Here is a 14,006-nt window from a genome sequence, read left to right on the forward strand (position 1 = left end):
CTGCAGAAAAATAAAGAGGTAAAAAATAAGGAAATGCAAGTAAGTGAGCACTTTTAACATCAGATTGCCTTGCAAAAAACAAGTACCCTTCCCAGCTACATCTAAAACTTGGTGTTTCCAATATCATTGTCGACCTCAATATGCCATAAAATTGATCAACACATTTTCTGGTCTTCATGTTAAATTCAAAACTTGGAGTAAAACTTTTAAACCTGAGCTCAGGCAATCACTTTCGTCACTAAACCTCTACTTCAGTTTCCACCAGGTTTCTAAAAATACAATACTTCCTTGTTTTTTCTCACTGTATCTTTGATGATGACACTTTTATGCTTAGGACTGTATTTACACCGAGCAATAAATGGAATAATAAGGTCCCTCTCTGCCTCAGTCTTTATGATATCTTTCCTTCTGTATGCTCATTAAATCAAGTTTACTGGTAAAATATTCTAGTGCTTCGCAAAGTTCAAAAAATAATTTCTCATTATCACTTCAGATGTTGACTTTTCCATAGCATTGTGCCCAAACAGGGAAAAATAGATGAATTATCCAATTTTAGACTTCTGGCAAATAATACTGCACAACACCACAGCCACATCAGCAATAGTAGCTTGATATATCTGGATTTTCTTTGCTGCTTCATGAGTATCAGGATTTTATTACAGAGATCCAGGCTTAATACACATTAATTGCTCATGCAAAGCATATTTACTCATATGAAAATAATGCATATTTATTTAAGCTGTATTCTTTTTTATGAAGACAACTCATATTACAGTCAATCTAGCACGCTCCCTTGCTCTGAAATACTTCTTCAGCTTGACCACTAGTAATTTTAATACTTACTATTGCTTTCATCTCCATATTTGTAAATGCACACTGGATTAGCAGGACTGAGGACAGAAAAACTTGCAGGAACAATGTCTATTATTCGCTGATGGTAGGAGAGTCTGGAAATAACAAGTTCCACAGCAGTAGAATTAAAAAGGGAATTGCACCACAGCTAATGACTGCTTTATAATGTTTTTTCTGTATTTAATGTCCACAGAACAAGATTCAGGATGTCTATACAACAGAATGGTAGTTTCTGCTCGGGTAGTAAGAACTAAGTAAACCTAACTTACTAGTAGATGCTTTCTGTTTCAACTCTGTGATGCTAGAGTTTCATCCTCATACAATTAATTTGCCTTGTGAAAAGGCTGTCTGGCAAGAAGTTTTATGCAAAAACCTGAGACGTGGTGCAGAAAGCTACTAAGATGACAGTATTCAAAACAGGAAAAATATTAAACCAGACATCTTCATTTTACTTTCCAGCTTCATTTCACTCCCACAAAGGCTTAATTTGCTACCAGAGTTTTCAGTGAAATGGAAGAGTGCCACAGAAAAAAATGTATTTGCTGTGCAGCACAACACTTTCACACTTCCAATACAGAATTCACCCAAACCTTGATTGTTTTCCTGTAGGATGCTGAATAACATAGGCTTTTTTCAATATTTTGCTCTTTAGCTCTCCTATACCACCCTAACCTCAACAATTTTAAACCCAGACTACGTATCAGAGCTACTGGTTATGTAGTCTTGTTGGAAATTAACATCAGAGGCAGCTACAAGAATCAAGACCAGATTCTCAATTTTTAGTACAATTAATGGTCAGTTACTTCTAGTTCTGTGAATGCTGAATACTTTCCAAGAATATAGCCTGAATTCTATTTCTTTCCACGCCTATGGTAAAGCATGTCTTTATGGGTGTGTATGGATATCTCACTACCATCTGTATCACCTGTTTCTCCCTCTCTATAAAGCAGTGTCCTACAGCAGGTAAACCAGATTAAAAATCATACAAACAAGACTCATCTTTAAACTGAAAATGGATCATAAAAACAGATGTGCCCAAGACAAGAGTCAAGTTAAAAGGACTCACAGTATTCAGATGCAACTATGGAAAGATCTTACTTACCGCATGCACTTTTCCAAAACCTCTCTCACAAATTTGGGTTTGGGTTTTTCAAGATCCTGAGTAAGACAATCTGACCTATCAAAGGACAGAATGCAATGCTTTTAGAAAAGGATTTAGTCTCTTTTTGGCTTGGTCTGATAGTATAAAACAATCAGTTTTTAGAGAATGGGGGTGCTGGAACCTTGGAGTGTAGGCACTTTTAAGTCATTGAGGTAACTTAATTACTACTTCCTTATTGGCAATTAGCATTCCTGGAATCTCATCTCTGTGTGATAAATTTTCAAGTAACTTCCCTTCCCCCACGACATTAAAAAAAATTTGTGGCTGTGGTTAGCTGGCTTTCCCTTTCCTTAGGAAAGGAACCTTGAGTGATTTCATAGTCTGCTTCTCCCTCAGCTCTTCTGGCTGATTTCAAATGCATTGCAGGTAAAGAAAAGCTTGAAATACAGTTACTTGAAGTCCACAAGGACTCTCAAGGAAGATCACCTACACAAAGCAGGTACAGTCACATGCTGTGGAAACTACTTCATGGAGGACTTGGCCTCAAGGGGATCTCCCTTGCTACACGGGTGCTTGGAATGGAAAACTCAGATAACCTGTTCCCAGACATTAACAGACTCCAGGGAGCTCCAGCTAGAGATGCAGGTTCAAAATGTGGCACAGTAAAAATAGGTGGCAGAGCTCTGATGAAACAATAGGTACTAGGATTTGGCAGGTGGGAAAAACACCACAGGGTCTCAAGGATAAAAGCTACAATGAAAGATTTAGGGTAAGCCAGAGAGCAAAACAAGAGAATGAATAGAGGATACAAAAAGTCAGCACAAACTATTAAAAGTAAAGATATGGGGAGGCATTTTGGAAAGTTTGCAAGCAATTGACAGAAAGTCAGGACAAATTAAAGAAATCACATTTCTGCTTCAAGGAATGCTTACACTAGCTTGAGATTTATCACAAAGTTCACCAGGGAGAATACAGTGATTAAAGAGATTATCAAGATAATCTACCACTGAGCGCTGGTGGACAGATAAAAAAAGGTCTCTGATAAACAAGAGGAAAGCCATTAACAGGGCCACCATACTGTGACACTTTCTGGATGTGTTTGAAATGCTAAGGTTTTAGCAATATCAGGTTTGAATCCAAATAATAGAAACTTACCAGTCTTCCCAGCTCCAACGGAACTGGAAGTTGCTCAAGTGGTGAGAAAACCAGTTAATAAATCTTCATTAAAAGAAAAAGAAAGCTCTGTTAAATGTCAGAAGTGCAGGAAAACTTTCAGTTGAGCTTTTAAAATAATTGCATTCTACTTTCCCAAGACAAACCTAAGCTATTACAGCAATTAACAGGCATTTATGTTGACAGATACGGAAGACTCCATTTGGAGAGTCAGAAAGAAGGTTTTATGGACAAATAGCCTGTCATGCATTTCACATGAAGAGATTAAGTATTCAACTATCAATTAAAAGGTAAACTTACTGTGAATATGAAACTTTCACATTTTTAATGAGTCATTAATCACTCTTCTACTCAATGCAGACTTCACTGAAAGGGTTAAATCACCATCATTCTCCCCCTGTGGGTGGCACATATGCCATCAACTTCACTTCCAAGTCATGCTCCCCGACCACTAAGGCGCAGGCACAGTGTATAACAGAGTGCTACACAACCATGAACAACTGTGAACATGGAAAAGCTGTCACCAATCTTAACTGTCCTGCATAGACAGTTAGACTTGTGACCTCCAGAGGGGCGTTCTTGGGAGGAGAGGCAAGCAGTAAATCCTCTGCCTTCTCTGTAGATCACTCAAAGCCAGAGCTCACAAAACATTTTGAATAACATAAGATAGCTCTAACAAGGCTTTCTGACTACTCTTTCCACGGCCTCTTTGTTTTCTTGTATACTGGATATCAAGGAATGTTTTCCACCATGTCCAAATCACATCTACCTGTCCACACATGTTGTATTCATTGTGTCCAAACGCATGTAGAGCATTTCTGTGGCTTGTGCAAGCTTAAAGTTTCTTATTAAGGTTAACAAAAAAGATGTTTTTTCCTTTCAGGTTTTCAATAGAATGCCATCAACTTTTTGCACTGGACGCTCCCATAGCCTACTCCAAAATCAGATGAATCAAGTAAATCCGCAGTGGAAAAATTGAAGAATATTGTGAGTTCCACACTCTAATCCCAACCCATTCTACCATTATTGCAACAAGACTGCTGCCTTCTTCCACAGAAGGATAGAATTCACATCATGCAACAAGCAATGCAAGTTTTACAGGCAAAATTTCCTGCAGATACTGTAAAATATTAATACTATTTATTACTGTCCCATCAGCTACAGAACAAAGTAATGACTGCATTTCATAAATGCTCCTCAGGAGTGCAGAAAGGATACAACTTGTGGTAAAGAGCCAGGCTGAAGTTTGCACAGCTCAATCAGGAGTGTTGTGTACATGACTTCAATATGTGGCGGAGATGGCAGTTGAAACAACTCTGCAAATATTACCTACAGGAGAGGAAATCAAAGAATAAGAGCACAGTCCAATGTGGCCTGCACAACTCTCAGCTTCACAATAGTGGCCATCAATCTTAAACAACTACCTATCCCAAACAATCTATACCTTTCTATCAAATGCATGTTCCAGGAAAAAGAGAGAGAACCAGTAAGAGGTACTTGTAACACAACACTGTACTAATAAATTCCACTCTAACTGCTCTTATCTTTCATACTAACATAACACTAGCATTACACATCTGTCATGTCTAACAAACATACTGCTGTGATATCAGACAATCTGATAAATGCAGAAATAATTTGATCTTGTTGAATAGTGGATAATGATGTCCAAGCATTTAGTATTAAAAGAATATTTGCACTAAAATTACATATTTTCCATTATGTCCTCTTTTCTCCTATATGAAACTGTATATAAATAAAGTCATAACTTTAAGCTGAGAATTACAACCAGTGTTTCATACAACAAATACATATGCTCACTATCCCTTGGAAAAATCCTTCTAAGAAACATGAAAATAATCCTGCAGTCAGCATTTTATTTTAAAGTTTCCCTATAATAAGAGTATGTTAACCTCTGAGTGCTAGAAAAAAATCATTACTGTACAACAACCATATCTGAGTTTCTTTTTATTTTGTATTCTACTCTCAACTAAATTTAAATTACATCAAATGAGTAGGGAAACTTTGATCATTATGATTGACCAGTTTTCTCTTTAAATTTCTGAATAAAGCTTAAAGGAACCTTTTTTTTTCCCTAAGAAAAGTCTTACTTGTGTAAGAAACCAACATCCATTTATAGATTCCAAAAACATCCAATGAAAACACATTGGATAGAACTTGTTCTTTTAAGGAAGGACTTGAAAGCATGAAGAGACTGTAGATGCTGGGGAACCCTTCTGTGTCAGCATAATTTGGACATTTTGTTCATATGATATGGCCAAAAGTAAGGGAGAATTCTGTTAGGCAGAAAATGGCTCCATTTTTCAAGACAGGAAATAACAACTGGACAATCAATTGCATTCCAAAACTTAGCGAAATTTTACATAAAAAAAAAAGAATTTTTACCGTGTTAGCCACAGAACTTATACAATTCTTGTTTTTTCATTATTTTTTACAGCATTTAAAGATAGGCCAAATCACTGGATATACTTCAATGTTAAGGCATAAAATTATTCCTAATCTTAATACTCTTTAATGTAATAAATAAATTTAACACTGTTTTTAATTTGGACTAAAAAAAAAAAAACAGGTGACCAAAACTCATACAACTTCACAGCAATCAGAATATTTGGCATTTTGGTGCCAAAAGGAATTCTCAATTCCACTCTAAGAACAATATTCTACACAGGATTATTTCTTGCCATAATTAGTTCTGAAATTCATACTTATAGTTACTTCTTCATAAAACCTTTATACAGCAAATTGCTGTTACTGTAATCTGTTAATTCCTCTGAATTTCTGATGAAAGTCAGTGAAATTTTGTACACCTCCACAGCTTGAAAACAGACTTTTGAAGGCAGTAAAAGAAGACTTGTGCTCTGCTGGTACACATAACAGTTATCTAGAATTTTCTAATATGGAGAATGTCCCGGAGGAAACATGCTGCTAACTTCACTACAGGATCTTCTCAGGGCTAGTAGGACAAAATAATTTAGAAGATTGAAATATAAAATAATGCAGAATGGCTGAGTCTAACTGGAGACCATCAAGTCAAAAGCCCCCTGCATAATGCAGAGTCACCTAGAACAGGTTGCTTAGGGCTGTGTCCTGCTAGGTTTTGAAATTCTGCAATTCTTCCAGTGCTTAATTGCCTTTGCATTAAAACTAGATTTTTTTAATGTTTAAATGGAGTTTCTTGAATTTTGGTTTTCCTCTTGTATTTTAGTTTAAAATTGAATGCACCAAGTTAAAATGACAACAAAAGCACAGGACTATCACTCAGCTGTACAAAACCCACTCATTTAAAAGGTGCTGGTTGAATTTAGCAGAATTTTGGTTGATTCCCAAATCAAACTGTAATTTAAGAAACCTATAATGGAACTAACAGGGTCTTGTTACTCATGAAATAATGGAGCTCCGAAGAGGTGACCTATAAAATCCATACCTCTACTATATGGTAGTTCAAAGGGATCTTGTTATTTCCTGGATAGCTCAACAGCTGTGCAGCACTGCAAAACCACAGACACATTTAATTCAAACATAACACAGCAAATGCGATATAAAAATCAAGAGAATTACAGAAAATGCTTAATTCCGGGTAAGAGTTCCCATTAAAACTGCACCAAACAAATCAACAACCCTTCCAAAATCTGTTATTCAACCAACAGAGCACTTAAGAAACAGCACAAGGATTCGCTAGCAATGCCTAAACTAGGATCTGTAACAATGTACTTACTCTCTGTGCAGCAGTAACATCGAAGGCTATCCGGCTACCCTCAATGGTTTAGCACAGAATGTCATGGTGATCTGTAACTGTGCCACGTGTACATGAAAAGGGGAAAAATAAATTTCCCCAAGCAGTTAAGTGTTCGGAATGACTTAAAAGCACAATTAAGCTAATGGTTTATATAAGAAACTCTCATGTTTCACAATGCCTTATTTTTTAATCAGGTCATTACCACCTATCATTTGTGCAAAGCAAACCACTACCTCCTCTCTGGCACATCCTGTATCTCTCCTGGTCTTTTACTTTCCTCAGAGAATTAATGAAGACTATCTCGTTACTAATGAAGTAATGGCAACAACATCAAATTGCTCTTTTTTGCTAAATCAAACAGCTGTAACCACAAAACTATCACATGCCATCACCAAAAACATTATTTCTGCCCATTTCATGCATATTATACATGGTTTGCTAGTTTTCATAGAGAAGTGACAGTTGTGGCAAACCATCTCGGTTATCAATTACCCACATCAGATAGTATTCAGGCAGAAATAAAGAAAAGTGCCATGACTGCCTCCTGGCACAGCTGAACTGAAACTGACGAAATCTGGCCCTGCAGTGAGTCCCCAGAGTGAACTCAATTATCTCGGGCATGTAATTCCCACAGGAAGCACAACAAGGAGGAGTTCATAAACACCAATGCTCAGTCAGCTGCAGATGAACCAGCTCCATGCTCACTGCCCCAACTAATCAGCATTCGAGGAAGCACAACACAAACACATCTTCCACAGAGGTCCCATGACTAATTAGGCGTGTCTGCATACTTTTTGCAGCACATTCCATATTATCAAGGGATTCCCTTCCCAAGAAACCATTGCCCTCTGGATTATACAGCTTCTCAGTTATCTGGATGTTATGAATACACAGTATTCCAGGCAACAGCTTCAGCACAGATAAATGTAGTAAATAAACTTTCACCAACAGCTTCAGGAAAGGTTTAATCTTGAGCTCTTGCCTAACCAGTGCAGGACATATCCCACTGGCAACAAAGCCACAGTAGCATTTAAAAAGTGCCACAGCCCCCTAGCACTAAGCTCCTCCTACCAAGTCTTCCTCTCTTTCCAGTGAGATTTGATGATGCAGTGGAGGTTCTCCTCTATTACAAATCTCTCAACGGAGTGGCTGCCAGGCATGACAGGACCCTGGTAAGAAAGAGTGAAGACTCATGAAGATCACTGCTAATGCAGCGGCACCACAGGCAGCAAGCTTTCTTAAAAAAAAGTAGTCCAACTTCCATAGAAACACCATGAGGTCTCAACTGCCCTATTGTCCTTCAGGACTGAAAAGCTGGCATGACATATTTCCACACAAACCTCAGTGTCACTCATGTTTAAGAAAATATGAATACTAGGACACATTACAAGAAGAGATAAGAACAAAATTAGAGAACATGATTCTAAATTCACAGAGCATATGCTTCTTCCTTTGCTTTGTGGAGTCACTCGGCAGGCCACCACCATGCAGCCTGGAAAAAAAATGACAGCTGAGCTAGATTATAATAAAGCCATAGAGTGGAAAGAATACACACTCATGGTCTTCTTCACTGGAAAAACCAGAGGCCAGTAAGCAAAGGTAAAAGGCAGCAGACTTATGCAAAGGGAAGTATCTTGCTCCACAAGATGCATCAACAAATTTTAACAGATGATAAACATTGCAACAAATACCTAGTCTAGAAAAATACTTGAATCACCAACTTTTTGGAAGCAAAGTCTAGCTCTGTGAATGCAGTTTTACTAGAGACATTAGAAAATTCAGTCAATACTGTCCCCCCAAATGACAGCACCACAACATTCTACTCCCTAAATTCTGCTCCTCTCCAACTTGCTTTTTACAGTAACTTGGTCACTTAGTCCACTTCTGCAGAATTACCAAAGCAAAACTGCAGCTGGCCTTCCAACCATTCACTGTCCTGGGAGAGAAGACATCACATTTTCACCAATATTGCCCCAGGAACCTGACTGTGGAATCCACTCACCATTCCCCACAGCAATCACGTACCTCAGGGTCATCCGTGTAGTCAAACATCCTAAAAATAACCCTTGGCATCGGGTATACAGAATCTTCAGTGTGAGGTGGGGGTGTGAAGGGAGGCAGATTGTGTTGCAGTGCCTCACAGAGAACGCTGTCAAAAGCCAAGTACGGCCTCAGGATGTGCCGCTCCTGCCAACGGTCTTTTTTCAATTTCTGAATCTGGGACCAAAGGCAGTCTAAATACTGAAGGAAAAGGTGAGAAACATTAGATCTGCTGATCTCTGAACAAAAAAGGCAGTTTCGTGAACTAGCTGAAATGTATACATTCCATACCACACCCAGAAAAAAAGCAAAGTTTCTTAAACTGTTGATTCAGTAAACCAATAAACAACAGAACTCTAAATGCCAGAACTATTCCTAAATCCATACAATTTTGTGTCAGTAAAATTTAACTGCTGCAAGTTTTTAAACACCAACAGACCTCAGGAGGCCCAGTGAAACTACAGAAGAACAGTCACTACTCTTTGGTAGTATTAAAGAGTCATAATACCCCAGCATGCTCACGGAGATGGCATTGACACCTGTGCAACAATCTTGCTTTGTTTAATTACCCTAAGTAGTCGGGAGGCCCGTGGCCTTACTGAATGCAAGTTTCAAGTTGCAAGAAACATTTTTACATGGAAGGGCTTCGGATTTACTAAAATTATGATAGTACAAAACACAAACAAAACTATTAACAACTAACACCTGACGTAAACAGTAATGTCTGCAAGTACTGTGGGTCTCAGACACAGCCAGCTAATCTCTCCTCTGCTAAACTAAATAACAAAATTCAGATACTGGGCAGCCAAAAGACTCATGAAGACAAACTGATCATAATCAGAAAGGCCATCCCTCCAAACGATGTTTAATGAGACATTTTTTAAGCCTGTGACTTAATTACAATAGTGAACACAATCTAATAGGACCAAGTTCCAAAACACCCCAGAAAATAACTCACTTTCCAACATTTGTCCTGAAAGTTAGGTGAAAACCTCAAGAATATCCAAAAAGGCAAATCCCACCCTAAGCTAGCCAGATGCCACCTTTCCTCTCCAGTATTTTTGGCTTAAATGTAAAGAAAAATAGAAAGGTAACATCTGCGTACAGTTTCTATGCATTTGTTCTAGCATTTTCCTGAAGTTGACAAAAAAACAAAGCCACCACAAAGGTTCCTTTCTTGCAACGGGAAAACATATAAGGGTAAGGAATTACATACATTCTGTTTCACACAAGTCATTTTAGCATGAATCCCTGTAACCTGCAGTTCAAAAATCAAACACTACAATCTACTTTTTAACATTTCTTCAGGGGCTTGCAGCCAACAACAGAATCCCCTCCTTCTTATTCAACTCAACCTCTTATTTCAGACCAATACTTGGAAAAGAATTCCCTACACAGAACTTGTTGGAATCAATGGCAAAGAGCAGACAAATCAAAGCATTCAAAGTCTTAGATGCCTTTTAATTTCATGATAAAAGAACACTTCAGTAAAAAATTATTTTTCCAACTTTCTGAAGGAATGCAGTGTAAAGTGCAATCACCTCTTCTTGTGGATGTGGTTTGTCAGCAGTCCACACCTGCAGCATGGGTACATGAATCTTCTGGCGGCGTCTGTTCAAACAGGAGAGAAAACCTGACCTTTAATAGACTAATTTAGGGCAGCAATTTTGTTTCTATTGTGAGTGTACTACTATTCATTCTCTTCAGCTGATGAAGTCTACAGTAGATAAAAACCAGATTAGTGATTACATAAAATATCTTTATTATAGTATCTTGAGAACATTAACTTGAAGCATCTAGACAGAAAACAGCTACACTGAACAGTATTAATGCAACAATCTATCAGTATTAACAGGACACTTACAACTCCAGCATGATCAGAACAAGACCTTAAACATACACTAGAACGGGACAAGCCCATAAAACTTTTCAAATTCAAAAATCTCTTCACCTACTGCATTTTTAGGGATTTGCTACCCCCCACAAAATGGTTCACACCTAAAGCTTTAGAATACTTCAAAGTGAGCAATAATCAACGCTATTACTTCATGCTTAAACAGATACCAAAGAGAGTGTTTCTAACCAGTTACAACTTACTTCAGATAACTTTCTGTTTGAGACAAGAGACGATCCATTTCAGCATCCTTTTTCTCATATAACTCCTTTCCAACCCAAGGCAAGGATGACAGAAATGCAAACATATACCAGTCACATCGCACCTACGGAAGGCAATACACCAAAACCTGAGTATACAAGTAAGCGCCAGCAAATTTTGTACACATACACATCTCAAATTAAAACATCAGGAAGTTGTTTTGAAGGAGTGTAAGACCAGAAGTTGTAGACTGGATAGGCAAGACACGAGAAAAAAACATTCATGTTCGAAAAAGTGTAATTTTTCACTTGAACTGTGTTAGGGAGACTTAAAAAAGGGATAAATTGCATCACCTTCAAAGTACTCCTGGACACTGCCAGTATAGCAGAAAAGCTAGGCACTCTGAAATTGTAAGAGTAAGGTAAAATGAATTCAATTCAGCCACTACACTATAAAGGACTGTACTTTCTTACTGTATATGTTATTTCCCAATTGCCACAGGCTCCTTTTACTAATGCTGAGGAAACCTTATGTGTCAACCCGTTTAGGCTGCTCTCCCTAAAACCTCCCTGTTGTAAGCATGAGGACAGAACAAACGGTACTGACAAATTGTGAAACAGGCCTGGGGAGCCTACAGATCTTTTGCTTACTTGAGGTACGTCCTCCTCCTGTGTCACACTCACGAAGTTCTCAAACATAGCCACCATTGAAGGTGCAGCTATTACATGACAATTCACGAGATCAGACAGAAAACGTACCTAAAGAAGAGGAAAAAAATGTTCTGAATGAATACTTTTTAAACTGGCTGCATAAGAACAAATAAAGATTACTGAAATTATTAAAACAAACCACCAATAAAAGTATAATACTTATCCAGTAGCACACAGGCTGAAATACTGCACACTGTAGAGATTCACCTTTCAATTACAAGCATCATATGTGCTCCCTAATATACTGTTCATTATAATGTCCTCAATCCCTCCCACTGCAATAACATCGTAAGGATAATATTCCCAATTAAGGAATGGTGAGAAACATGCAAACTGATACTACAAAAGAAAACCCCTGTACTTCTATCTATTCTATACAGTATCAGATTGCTAAAATAACATAAATTCTAGCAATTAGATCTTATTAGCAAAAGTGTCCTACAGTTGACTAAACATCAGTCTCTTGACTAGAATCTTAATTTTCACCAGTGGGTTTCAGAAGAAAGTGGGGAACTTAGCAGTAGGCTTTAAATCAGACACTGCTGAAGTTGTAATACCTTTCAGCAGACAAAAATCTATAATTAGGAGAATGGAACAAATGGTTTCAAAGGCAGGCAGCACTTAAAACTGACTGCTTGATCTTCACCCTTCATCAGGAGAATGAAACCAGCCATCAAATACAGTTTTTAAGAACTCTGAATACAAGGGAATTGCATGGACTTTCTTTTATCTTTTACATTTGACTGAAGAACAAGCAGCAAGAAGCATCTCTGTTTAACACAAATTTAATTTTTCACTGTGAAAAATATACATTTGGAAGTAAATCTTGCAAACGTAATGACTTCTCGTCCCTGAAGAAGAAAATACTTCTCACATAACACACACTTCCTCTTGGAATATTTACAGTGCACTGCACACTGATGGCAAAAGACACTGTAACATGCATTACAAGGTCCAGCTCCTCTGTAACCAAAAGGTGAAGGGAGGAAAGAAAAAGGACATGAAACAAACAGACAAACAAAACTCCACTTACTAAATGCACAGCTTCATTATACATGTTTACTTTCAGACATTCTTTAAGCTGACGAATCATGGCTTCTACAAATTCCCCACCAAAATTGTAGTTCCTGGCATTCAGCAATCCCACCAATGTCGTGTAAACAGTAAGCTTTTCCGGTAGCAGACGTGCACTAACACAGAAAAAGAAATACTGTGTTAGTTGTTTATTCATCATGTGCCAATTGGCCACTGCGTAGCATCTTAGAATCCGCTCGTTGTGAGCTAAATGAGAAAAGACAGCTAAACGTGATCCTACAGTTTTATCCTGCTGTCAATATCTACAGATATTATTTTTTTGTTTTCACCACAGACATTCAGAAAGGCAGTTACCACTTTCCAGTATACCTAAAGTATTTGCTTTCCATTTATATCTAATTGCTGACTATACCAGAGGGTTGAACAAATTATATCAGTGACAGAGTTTATTGCAAGAATGCAAGAAGTTGTTTTAAGTTCAAAATTTAGAAGTAATGTTATTACACAGCATAGTGAAGGCCAGGTCCTACAGTTAAAAAGTCATATTCCCCTACCATTTTTGTATGTATGTAACTGTACTTTCAGAAGTGTCTGTCTGCTATGGGGAAATGAAGCACACCACCTTTTATTAAAAACGTTGCTACAAAATAGGTTTAAAGTATCTACAAAACCTTAGCATAGGCTATGTAGTATGCCCCACATCCCTCCTTCAGACTTGTCTTACCTCCTGCAGTAGACCCTGTACAACCCGTCCCTCAACACCACTCAGTTACCCTGACATGGCACCTCCAACTCCAGCACTTAGAACTTGGTGAGGGAGAGGAAGGAGAGCTGGCAGCTACCAGAGAGCCTGATTTCTGCTCCTCTGGCAAACAGGCTAACAAAGACATGAGCACATCACTGCCAGGGAAGAGAAAGCAGTGAGAAAACATCACAGATAACACAGGTAGGTAACTATCAGCAGCTTGTAATGTTGGTGGCCTTAAGCATTTCATGTGAAAGCAGGGTTTTGCCTAGCATTGCTGCGTTCCCACAGCTACTGCAGACCAGTTCTGATGTTTCTTCTACCTTCCTGGAGCCTTTATACACATTTCAAGTCAAAGCAATGTAAAGAGATATTTTTATTGAATTACATCCAGTATGTAATGAGCTTAATCCTCTGTTTCTTTTGTTTGTAATCAGACAAACTCTATTCTATGACAACTGTCAGGAACTAAAGCTATGCATGGCCTTAAAACTACC

At 38.0% G+C, this 14,006-nt stretch overlaps 1 protein-coding gene across 1 annotated transcript in view; it reads right to left on the reverse strand.

Annotated features, from left to right (window-relative positions):
* Positions 1-14,006, reverse strand: part of NCBP1 (nuclear cap binding protein subunit 1) — a 30,355-nt gene that overhangs the window by 15,195 nt on the left and 1,154 nt on the right. Inside the window, exons 4-15 of the mRNA XM_056513331.1 lie at positions 12,763-12,919; positions 11,670-11,777; positions 11,022-11,143; positions 10,466-10,535; positions 8,910-9,125; positions 7,956-8,053; positions 6,573-6,636; positions 4,346-4,456; positions 3,897-3,961; positions 3,110-3,172; positions 1,955-2,029; positions 844-947 (exon numbers count right to left, since the gene is read on the reverse strand). Of these exons, the coding sequence (XP_056369306.1) occupies positions 844-947; positions 1,955-2,029; positions 3,110-3,172; positions 3,897-3,961; positions 4,346-4,456; positions 6,573-6,636; positions 7,956-8,053; positions 8,910-9,125; positions 10,466-10,535; positions 11,022-11,143; positions 11,670-11,777; positions 12,763-12,919 (1,253 nt within the window). The remainder of the gene's footprint in view (positions 1-843; positions 948-1,954; positions 2,030-3,109; positions 3,173-3,896; positions 3,962-4,345; positions 4,457-6,572; positions 6,637-7,955; positions 8,054-8,909; positions 9,126-10,465; positions 10,536-11,021; positions 11,144-11,669; positions 11,778-12,762; positions 12,920-14,006) is intronic.

The sequence above is a fragment of the Oenanthe melanoleuca genome, chromosome Z, assembly GCF_029582105.1.
Source record: "Oenanthe melanoleuca isolate GR-GAL-2019-014 chromosome Z, OMel1.0, whole genome shotgun sequence".
Lineage (NCBI taxonomy): Eukaryota > Metazoa > Chordata > Aves > Passeriformes > Muscicapidae > Oenanthe > Oenanthe melanoleuca.